Below are 11,554 nucleotides of genomic sequence, written 5' to 3' on the forward strand. Positions count from 1 at the left end.
TTCAAAATGAACATTTCTGTATTATATATTTTTGTTTTAATATATCATTTATTAAGTTACTTCCATATAAATATGATACCGTTTTTTTTTAAATTTATAACTAAGAATCCGTCGAAGGTTTGACTTCATGTTCTTACGTTTTTTATTAATAAGGAAGTTTGTTTAGTTATCGATCGAGAACCTGTAAGAGTTATTATGATTGTAGACATGTTTTTATGTTTGTTATGAGAGGATTTGATTTGAGTCGAAGCTATTAAGTGTAATTCAGATCAGACCTATGAATACAATACATATCATGTACATGCGAATGTCGAGTTAGCCTATAAGTGGGGTGTACAATTAATGCATGTAACAAATTAAATAATTTAGTGTTAATTAAGACTAAGAACTAAAATTGTATACAACGTTGGCTTCCTATTTAAATAAATAAATAAATAAATAAATACAAAAAAAAAAAAATCAAACGAAATACTCATCAACATATTTGTTACATTTCATAATTAATTTCATTACTCTTAGATCATTGTATTGGAATTTTCCTTTTAATGAAATTTTTTGCCGCAATAAAAAGTACCTCATCACGGAAAAGTATCTCAACAACATTGATATCTATGGTCGAAATACATTTGTGTACACGCCTTTGTGTTTCACAATATTAAATAACTAAATACGTATGTCACAAAATAAAATTAATTCGTATTTCAATAATTAAAATTTAATTTTACGAATTGATTTCGCATGAAAATATTTCGTTTTATATTAACAAATAATTCATATTTTATATTATAATTAAACATAATCCGATTATATTATATTAATATATGAAGAAAACATATAAATTTAAGTGAAATGATTTCACTGAAATTACCGTACAGATTTAATTCAACATTATATAATTATTCAGATACTTGCTCTGTACATTATTATGAACCTGCTATTAATTTTGGCGGGATTATGTATTATATTTTTAATGTCAAAAGTTAGCAATGGTTTACTATTAGGGAGCCGAAGTACCCTGGCGCGTTCAGGACTCTCACGGTGAGCTTTTGACACCTGGTCGAATTGTGAGTGATGTTTCAGTATCGATATAAAAAAATAAGTTTACATCACTAGCGTTTTAAATCATATTAATTAATGTTAATTTAACAGTCGTAGCTATATTATTTTCCTCGGGATTCCATACTGGTTCAGTAAAACCTTATAGGTGATAATAGAATAGACTAAAAATAGATACTAGCGGTACTCCTGGTATGTTTTCTCTGTATTTGTCAACTAATATCTTAGAGGCCGTGAGAATCTTACCCCTATACCGTTTTGCAAATCGCCCTCCGCCTGCTAAAAGTGTGTCCTAGGCGTTAGGGGAAAGATTTCCCACGATTCACACCTGCATGTGCCCTCCGCCTTACTGCTAATAATACCTTGACTGGTCAGATTTTACTGTTATTCATTCCACACGAGCGACGGAACCCTAAATTTACGATATTATCACCTATTAATATTTTTTGTTTGTTTGTTTTCCATATTTCGCGACAATTGTATTTCGTTAAAAACTAAGATGATTGACTTCAAAGCTGCGTTTAGAAAAAAAAAAAAAACAGGAAATAACGAAACTTTTATTTTATGAAACAACAGTAATTCCGTCTATTTTAATTTCCGTCTTGCGGAAATATGCACATTACTAGTCGTAAAGCCTTTTTTCAATAAATAACTTTGAGTGCAGTAATGAGTACCTAAAATACGCCACCTTATAATATATGAATTACTTATATTTTATAACAAGACATGAGTTGGGGTAGCGAATGCCAAAAAAATATAGACGACTAGCGGTATAAAAAGGTGATTTCCGGTAAAGACAAACAAATCTAATTATCATGCATACTACGATGTGTATTAACTTATCGAAATAATTGCGAAAATTGCCTAATATGGAGGGTAAGGATAATATCTGACAATAAACATTCCAAAATTGAATAGTTCCATTCTTGGCACTATGTAAAAAAGATAAAAAATAGTATAAAATTATAAATATATATATAAATTTTTTAATAAATAATTTGAACGAAAAATACGTTTTATCGTATTAATGAACCATATTTATTCTTAAGATTAAACTGTGTTGTATAATCTGCATAATTTTTAAAAGCATTTTCAATCAAATCATGAATATACATCCATACGGTAAGCGTGGGAATAACACGGTATAGATAAATATAAGCAATGTATCGATAGTGAATGCTTATCAATTAAATTTAGATTGCAATACAGGTAGGCGAGTTTGTTATCTATTTGTCTACATATATTTTGTATGAACAGCATTGAATCCACAGAGAAAAAAATATAATGTTACAGCGGAGTCTTTTAAGCATTTGCTTCCTTGTAATAATCATATCTTATCCTCAGGGTTCATCCGTCTCCACAAATATTTAAATCTATTTTGTTTCAAACAAAATTTACTCAAATCCAGCCGGACGGTGCGAACTACAAGTAGATAAGTATTAGGTAAACATTTACATTTTTAACACAGATCCTATTAAAATAAACGAATAGTAAAATTATATACGTAGGAATTTTAAAAGTAATGAATTTGTTTATAAACAAAACCCTCACGAATCAATGTATTCGCTTCAAACTCTTTTTCTCAGGCAGATTTTCGGAGCTTACAAAGGATCGTCATGATAAATTACGCTACACATAAAGCAGTGATTGTTATAGGAATATATTTGTAATAATAATAATTATATAATTGGGGCTCTTGAACCGTTATACGATTTTCTTTTGATTCTTCCCCCTGTCTTGCGTGGGGCTGAGTGGCGGGGGATACCCACGACAATATTCTCACGTGGAAATTTTTAAGTACGACTCACAGATGCTCGTATTATTATTATTATATTTTGAACAGTTACAATTACTTCCATTTGATTAAAATCAGTGTTCAATAAAATATTGTTCTGACTAAATATCGGTTAGGGTACCTAGGTTTAAAACGCAATAACACTTGATCTATCGGAAACTTTATTAAAAAATGCAATATAAAATGAATATTTTTATGAACACTACTAGTTTTAGTGAAATATTCGTTTCATAACAACTCGAGAATAGACGGAAGTCGAATTAAAACTCAATATACCTGGCCCTGTTCAGTCATCTAGATATTTTATGATTGAAAGTATTGCCTGTTCAAAAAAATAATATATTTTATGATATCCGTACACAAAATATGTTTTATGAGCTAACCTGTCAATCATTTTTGTTTTTTAGTTTGATTTTTTGGTCCCATATGTTGCTTTTAAAGGAATTTATAGCATTCCTAATTAAGATTTCACAAGTAATCTATAAATGGACTGCGTCTTAGCGGCCGCCAGACAATTATTTTGGTCTAATCTAAATCTACTCAGTTGCCACAAGTCAATTGCATTTCGAGTAGGTATGTTTTAACAATATTTTAAACAACTCCTACACAGTAAGTATACCTTAATTGGAAAATTTAGAGGGATGTCCGCGATACAAAGAGAAATAAATGTAAGATAAGTATAGCGAATGTTCCACTATTCACCTAAAACGCGAACAGTCATATCAATTGTAACAATTAAATTTAAATAATTCGCATATAAACTGTGTACTTATATAAAAAATCAATTAATTTCGAATATATATTTTTTTTATATTTTGAGTTTTTGTTATAATAACATCATTAGTTTGGTACTTGTAAGTTTGAAACAGATAAATTATTTAAACGCGACCGTTATTTCTTTAGCGTAATTAATTACGTACCTTCATAGTACATTCCTATAACACATAACTTCAATACTTATTATTATAATTATATATATTTAAATACTTTTCATTAAAAAAATTACATGCAAGATGTTGTTCATTATTTATTTGTTTGGTACCAACATTATGGTGACTTTATCCAATAGCTCATAGTTTGATATTAAAACAATTCTAACCTTTGAAAGTTACATACTCATTAATGAATATATTAAGAAACGTAAAGCAACAAAATCCTGGCGTATTCTTCAAACAAACGTTAAGAATTGCACGTATTTGAAACTTAGGTGTGCATTATAATATATCTTGCTTTTTCGTGAGCGTGTTCACGGTATTACGATTTTAGATTGTATTTACCTAGTAATTAGGTCCAATATACCTCGAATTAGAAGCTGCTTGAAGGCCGACAACCCTATTTTAAAATTGATCAGTTAGGTGAAGATAAGTGAATGAATAATACCATGTTTCTAATATGGGTGAAATAGAATATAAATACGGGACTAAGGTCGAAGAACGTTCAGTAATCTAAATATGGTCCAAAGATTCTGTGATTAAAGAATTTCGTTTCTATATTATTGTTATGATGTCACTGTGAAGTATATTGCAAATATAACAGAATTGCTGCGGTTGATGAGGGTGAAAACTAAATTTCATTGATAAATAAACTTATAAAACCAATTTTATGACCAATATTTAAAATATTTACTGCTTTAATAAAATCTGTTTAAGAACGTTTTAGTACTAATTATCACGGAATCAAATAGTATTCTAAGAAATACTTTAACCCCACTAGTTAACTGAAAATCCCATGAAATAGTCGATTTATAAGACACTTTCAAAAATGACATAAAAGTTGTTTTATTTTTTAATTGTAATCATTTAAATTATTTAATTAATTTAAATTTTCCTTCTCAATTTTTTGCACCTAATTAAGTACATATATCGATAATATCTTTACTAGAATAAATTAAAATATTTTACAAAATTATTACCGTTTTAAAATTAAATATACACGAATCAAATTAAATTCATAGAATGGATATTTTATATATCAAATATCAATAGTTGTTTCTTATTCCAGGAACGTCTTGTAGTATTTTAAAGGAAGTTTAATTTAAATGTCAGTAGGAACATATTTTCTATTCCTATCGTATTCCAAGTTATAAATTTTTAATTGCTTTAAGTTATTGAGCGGGTTTTTCACTTGAGTGGCTTTAAAACGACTTTGCCTATAATAATTTATAATGAATCCAGGACAAAAAAATAAATAAATCTAATGATGGAAGGTTTCTTTCACTGATTTTTATGATATTAAAAAGGAATATATTTATTTGCATGTAATAATTTATTTATTTTGGTGCAAAAATAATAATATGTAATAAAACGTTATATTAAATAAATACGAATATGTAATATAATGCTTATATTTATAGTAACTATTTAGTAGCCACTAAGTATAGGAAATAATTAGACAGTTTGTTTTTAATTTTTATTTAGTCCATTTTTTATACAAATATTTACAAATTATTTATATAAGTAGGGGATATTTTCTTATTTAATGTAAGTTTATTTTAAGTAGGTAATATATATTTTTTGTCTAGAAGTGCTGTCATTGAAACTTGACATTATGCCAGTGGGTGACCAAATCAAAGTTATTGATTTTTCTTGTACCTGGAAGTAGAACATTCCGTGTCTTTTGATTCTGAAAAGAGAAATACACTTACAGATAAAGATGTCTAGTAAATTGCAGGAAGCTCAAGAACACTGCAAGGCTGCCGAAAAATTGTAAGTACAACATTAAATGTTTTGGTTTTTATTTGTTATTTTCATGTTTTTAGAACTGCTGCATCTAAAATTTGCATGGCGAATTTGTACCTGAGCGACTTAATAACTTCTAAGTACTTTAACGTATAAAGAAATAGACCTTTGTGTAATTTAATTTTATATCAAGATAAAACTTTGTTGTTTTGCTCTAATGGTGTATAAAATAAAATAACTACAAGTAAATGTCTTAAACTTTTGAAATTTTTATTGATCAATATGGCAAGTTATTTTTAATATTGTACTGCGAATAATTTGAAGTTTTATAAATATTATGACGATGTGTATCAGTTAAAACAGTACCTTGGTAGAGCAACCATTGAGTTCCAATGACTAATGATAGTTCTATAACAATTTTTATTCGATTTGTTGCAGCCTCAAGACATCACTTTTGAAATGGAAGCCAGATTATGACTCGGCAGCCGATGAATACAATCAAGCAGGTATTTGGTTTTATTTTTTAATTATATTTGACAGTTTACTGTCAAATCATTGTGTTATCTTTTCTCAAAGTTTCTGAACATGACCTCACATAATAAATTTAAACACCACCAAATTATATTTAATAAAAAATAAATCTTCTGCAACAAAAGTGTAATCAAGGGGTTTGAGCTTGACTTACAATTTTTGTTTTTAGTTCCAGTACCTAGTCCTGAAAGTATATCTTAATTTTCATGTTCATTTTTGCATCTATTCTTCTTGTAGTCAATGCCATTAAAGATATGATGGCTATATTTTCATTATTGCAATATAATATAATTATGAAGTATTAAGTCTTTGTTCTCTTGATATTAAATTTTCCTTCTAGCTCAATGCTATCGTATTGCGAGGGATGTGAATAAATCCAAGGAATGTTACATGAAGGCCTCCGATCTGTACACGAAAAATCATTCATTCTTCCATGCGGGTAAAGCTATTGAAAATGCTGTTATTGTAAGCAAAGAGGTTGCAAGTCCTGAAGAGGTATAGATTTATATACAAAACATTTACAATTAATAGTAGTATTATTAAATTAAACTTTAAAGCAGCCTTTCCCAAAGTTGCAGTCCTAAAGGAGTGCAATAAGAGATCCACAAAAAAATTGAGATGATTTGCAAAATCATTTAAATGCAATAAGTTATTATGTAGGTGTAAAAGGAGGCGATATAAAATAAATTTATTCTCAAAGTGGGTAGTTAGCAAAATAATTTTGGGAACCACTGCTTTAAGGGGTTTGGTTTAAACAATCAATCAATAAGTAACAGTATATATAAATTGGTTTTCCAGCTTTATAACATGGGTTTGGAATCCAGCAACCTGTATCAACAACATGGCTCCGGTGATTCTGGAGCCAATGTTTTGGACAAAGTGGCAAAGATTATCGAGGATAGGGCACCGGAATTGGCCGTTAAACTGTTCCAACAAGCAGCTGATGTATCTTCGGTAATTCTGATTATTTATTATTGAGTTCAATTGTATTAGAATTTAATAATAATTCTTCCTATACATTTTAGACTGAGAGCAGTCAGCACCAGGGATCGGAGTACATAAGCAAGTCGTCGAGGATTTTGGTGAAAATGGAACGGTAACATATCATGACATAATATGAATGGTTACAGATTTTTATTGAAAGCTTATTCACAAATTTATACATTTTTTAAATAGATATGATGAAGCTGTTGATAGTATACGTCGTGAGATCGGTTTTCATCAGGAATCAGGGAATATAAATGCTGTTGGTAGATTGACGGTGGCTATTGTATTGGTACAGCTGGCTAGGGGTGATGCGGTCGCAGCTGAAAAGGCTTACAAAGTTAGTAATTATTGACACACCTTTATTACTATATAAATCATTGGTAGTGCTATACCTTAAAAACTTCAGAATTGGACTGTGATTGGTAGAATTGTGGATATATATTATATTGTGTTCAAATTGTATAGTTTAATAAGTAATATTAAAACCTGTGATTAATTTTACCAAGGAATGGGGTAACAATTGTGAGGCTCCCGAGATGCAGACAATCGAGCAACTTTTACAAGCATATGATGAAGAGGACAGGGAATCTGCTAAGAGGGCGCTCGCATCGCCTTTCATACGGAGCATGGATGTTGAATATGCGAGACTGGCTACCACGGTACCACTGCCCGAATCAATCGAACCCATACCGAAGGCCAATGTCAGGGAAAATGCAGCGCCCTCATATGTCAGCCCCAACGCTAATCCAGGCTCTGAGGTATGTGGAGGTGTTGATAATAATTATGAAATTAATTACCAATATAAAATTATTATATATATATATATATGTGTTAGTTACAGGAGGGCAACACCCGTGAAGGCTCTGGCCAACAATCCACATTTGATACATCAGCTTTTGATGTTAAGAATGATGATGAAGACGAACTCTGTTGAGTTAAATACAAATGTTGTTATATTATCAAATGTCTATAAAATTATCCCTCACTTATGTGTGAGGATGTAATCATATTAGCTTGCTGTAAGATCAAAACACTACTTTTTTTTTTATAAATGTCACTATCTATTCGCATCCATAAACAATTTAGCCTCATTGCTCTCACCTCCTTGCTGACATTCTTAAAGTTTACATTATATAAATACTTAAAAAAAAATCATAAATTAAGTCTTCAAAGATTTTCTATTCCTAATCTATTGAGCATAGTTTTAGATAAAATATATTGAGAAAATTAATGTTTACAGCCATTTGTTGGATTTCGCAAGGTGCTTCTTTTGTGATTGTTAGTTTGTATATTGTTTGATACTGGATAATTTCAATAGTAATATTTTGTGCAATGTTTAATGTGAAAAATATTGTTTATTTTTATAATATTTAAATATTATTCGGCTGTAGTTGTCTCAGCTATGTTAGTTGTTAAGCACTTTGATATTGGATCTTTATAAATACAGATCACAAGTGGCAGATACTGACACTGGCACATTTGCTTTGCTTGAAATATTAACAGAAATCATTGCTGGTCGTAGACTGTTCTCGTTTTTAATTTTATATTACTTTAATAAATAATAGATATATGTAGAGTTTTGTAGATTTATGTACAGTCTTATAATTTTTATAGACATATAGGATTTAAGGATAAATATATACTTTACAATAGGTTTTGCTTACATATTATAATTTCAAAAATGTTCTAGTGTTATTTAATAATTTGTAATTCATTGATGAAATATTATATATATATATATATATATATATTAATTTAGAAAATTATTAAGCTAGTTTGTGTCAATTTTATTAAAAAACATTATAAATTATAGAAATGAATATTAGCTGAAATATATCTGTGTTTAAAATTCAACGATCTCAATTATTTCTCCCTCTATCATAATAAAATATATTTATGTATGTTAAAATTAATTTATTTTCCATATAAATTTAAAATGTTTACATGGATATAAACACTATTAATATATGTGTTGTGTATACAAAACTATGCAATACTTGATAACAGGCGCCTTAAGTATAATGAAATTGTCTACATAAAAATGTCCCTATAAATATCCTATGCAACAATTATATTAGCTTAACAACTAAAGAGATCTGTACAAATTAACTTTATTGCTGTAATTGTATATAGTCGGACATGTCCTGTAGATTAACGAGAAACCAACTAAATATAGTAATAATACATATTAAAACTTAACAGGACTTCCCTAACAGTTTAAAAACATTCAGTAACAAGAAAGATCAATATGTTCCAGTGCCCTGTATGTTTATATTACAGTTGAGTTTTCATATATGTATTGTTATATTTGATTATAGTCAGTCTAAACTTACTATTTGACATCATCGTCGAGTAGTTCAGTATATTTTGTTAGTGAACTTCTGTGGTGCTAAAAATATTGGAGCATGCATGTAACAATATAAGTCAACGGTTGCAATACATAGAATAACTAACAGTGTAAAATCATAATACTAACATCCTGGTTTATAACTGACAAAGTCGCTATATATAATATTCACAAACACAATTACTCTATAAAATCTAAAAAGTCAGCCATTATAGTAGTTACATGTTTTAAAATTACTTCAAATGCCTATGGTTGTATATTCTTATGGCTGAACATTGAATGTATGTATGGGGGCACCATTGGTGGTACTGATGACGTCGATTCCGGAGGTTGCTCTTTGTCTTTGCTGTTTTTCGTCTTCCTGAATTGGAAACCGTTCTTGCGTAGAATTTTTCTCAATGTCTCTCTTGATCCTTTAAAATTTATTTCCTCTTTGAGTATCTGCAGGAGTTTGTTGATGGTAGGAACTTCTTTCTTGAATGCATAAAATTCATGAATTTTTCTTCTTATCACTTGTAAGTCATATTCATCAACTTCAATTTTTCCTTTTGTTCTGACACGTTTTTTCGGTGATTTCTTTAATGTTTCTGGATCTAATAACCCTTGTTCAACGAGCCTCGCCTCTTTGACTATGTTGAGTATAGTTCTCTCTGAGACACCTATTATAATAATTATTTAAAAAATTTATATCAGTGAGTCAACTACAAATACACAGGAATTTATATTAATTTTTTAAAGTTAAATATACATATAGATATATGTATATTTTTTATATCTCAATACAAATGTTTATTAAGAACACTTAAGTTTGACATTAAAAAATTCTCTTGACTCCGATGAGATTGCAAACAGTGAATCATTAATAGAAATGAAAGAAATTGAAAAATAATTTAACAGTAACTACAAACATAAAACAATGAAGTAATAATAACGTAAAGGCACAAAGGCTGACAATTTTTTTAACTAACAGTATATTTTTTTGTTTTATGGGATTGTTTGTATAATAAGAGTTGGTACGATATTAAGTTATATTAAAATATTGAATAAATTGATGTGATTTTGTAGAACTAACCAGTAGCGGCGGAAACTCTAACATAAACTTTACTCAGCGGTATTATAGGTACTTGCATACGCTTTTCTTCGTCCATAAATTCCTTTACTTTTAATATTATATCACGTACTTCACTCGTTATATTTTTTGGCATTTTGATGGCTATTATCTTATATTCTCAAATAAACAAATTCAATGGCCGCCTATTGTTTGTCTATTGCTATCTGTCAGACTATAAAATTGACAATACTTTGATTTTTACAGTCTATAAATGTAATACTTATTAGTTTAAATTTTTTTATATGGAATGGTATCAAATTAAATATCTACTATTCGAGGGAATACTAAAATAAAGTAAAAAAAGAAAATAAAATAAATTTTTAGTATGAAATCACAAGTTTTACTTCAACTCTTTGCTATCTTTTATTTTTCTCTTAAGGCTGTAATGACAGCTTATTAATTAAAGTTCCTAAGTGACATAGTAGGCGTTTTAAATATTATGTCTGTAAAATATCATAAATGTTCGCATTAAACTATAAACTATATTTTGTATGAATGTACTATATATTTTATAAATGATACTAATAATATAATGCTTCTATGGCTCGTATGTCACTATTATTTTATTTTTCGTTTCATAAAATTTGTAGACAGAAGAAAGATGTTTATGATGCAATTTAGGCTTGATTCGTAGTCTTTGGTTGGAATTGTATATGTGGCTGTAAAAGATATCGTTTAATGATTAAATTTTTGCACAAGAATCGCCTATAAGGTGTGTAATTTATAACACTGTGTCGAATTGTGATCACCTTGTCGATGGTAATTGGTATGGATCTGGATATAATTTTGAATAAGTATTGAGATCCTTTATTAAATTAATGGAAAAATGTTTTAGGTTTATTAGTAAAAGGTTGATAATATTCAAAATATGAACTATATTTATTATTATGGTATAGTGGAACAATAAAGAATAGGCTACATGAAAATCCTTATATCTTATGGTTGAAAGTGGCACCCAACTTTTTAAGCAATTTTAATATATTTGCCAGTTTTAGTTGGATGCTTTGTATATAATAGTAAGAACATTTGACTTATAGTAAAAATATTTC

General features: G+C 28.7%; 2 protein-coding genes across 3 annotated transcripts; one reads left to right on the forward strand and one right to left on the reverse strand.

Annotated features, from left to right (window-relative positions):
• Positions 1 to 5,393: 5,393 nt before the first annotated feature.
• On the forward strand, positions 5,394 to 8,901 carry LOC116777684 (gamma-soluble NSF attachment protein). Of its 2 annotated transcripts, none has more exons than XM_032671359.2 (8): positions 5,394 to 5,556; positions 5,968 to 6,035; positions 6,401 to 6,555; positions 6,859 to 7,014; positions 7,086 to 7,156; positions 7,237 to 7,384; positions 7,554 to 7,805; positions 7,889 to 8,901. In XM_032671359.2, exons 1-8 carry the CDS (start codon positions 5,504 to 5,506, stop codon positions 7,979 to 7,981), a joined length of 996 nt encoding a protein of 331 aa, XP_032527250.2. In that variant the 5' UTR covers positions 5,394 to 5,503; the 3' UTR covers positions 7,982 to 8,901. The 2 variants fall into 2 exon arrangements, with proteins under 2 accessions (XP_032527250.2, XP_032527249.2); XM_032671358.2 differs by having other exon boundaries at positions 5,395 to 5,556; positions 7,883 to 8,901.
• Positions 8,902 to 8,940: 39 nt separating this feature from the next.
• LOC116778016 (uncharacterized) lies at positions 8,941 to 10,676 on the reverse strand. Its single transcript, XM_032671859.2, has 2 exons — positions 10,467 to 10,676; positions 8,941 to 10,053 (listed from the first exon to the last, which is right to left on the reverse strand). Exons 1-2 carry the CDS (start codon positions 10,597 to 10,599, stop codon positions 9,641 to 9,643), a joined length of 546 nt encoding a protein of 181 aa, XP_032527750.1. The 5' UTR covers positions 10,600 to 10,676; the 3' UTR covers positions 8,941 to 9,640.
• Between the last annotated feature and the right edge of the window lie 878 nt (positions 10,677 to 11,554).

Source organism: Danaus plexippus, chromosome Z (genome assembly GCF_018135715.1).
Source record: "Danaus plexippus chromosome Z, MEX_DaPlex, whole genome shotgun sequence".
Classification (NCBI taxonomy): Eukaryota; Metazoa; Arthropoda; class Insecta; order Lepidoptera; family Nymphalidae; genus Danaus; species Danaus plexippus.

What these genes read in the sequence shown, in the direction of transcription:
- LOC116777684 (XM_032671358.2), top strand. Translation starts at nt 5,504, where the DNA reads ATGTCTAGTAAATTGCAGGAAGCTCAAGAACACTGCAAGGCTGCCGAA. An exon ending in CGATGAATACAATCAAGCAG is followed by an intron (nt 6,036 to 6,400) that starts GTATTTGGTTTT and finishes TTTTCCTTCTAG; the next exon opens with CTCAATGCTATCGTATTGCG. An exon ending in AAGCAGCTGATGTATCTTCG is followed by an intron (nt 7,015 to 7,085) that starts GTAATTCTGATT and finishes TATACATTTTAG; the next exon opens with ACTGAGAGCAGTCAGCACCA.
- LOC116778016 (XM_032671859.2), bottom strand. Translation starts at nt 10,599, where the DNA reads ATGCCAAAAAATATAACGAGTGAAGTACGTGATATAATATTAAAAGTA. An exon ending in TAGAGTTTCCGCCGCTACTG is followed by an intron (nt 10,054 to 10,466) that starts GTTAGTTCTACA and finishes TTATTATAATAG; the next exon opens with GTGTCTCAGAGAGAACTATA.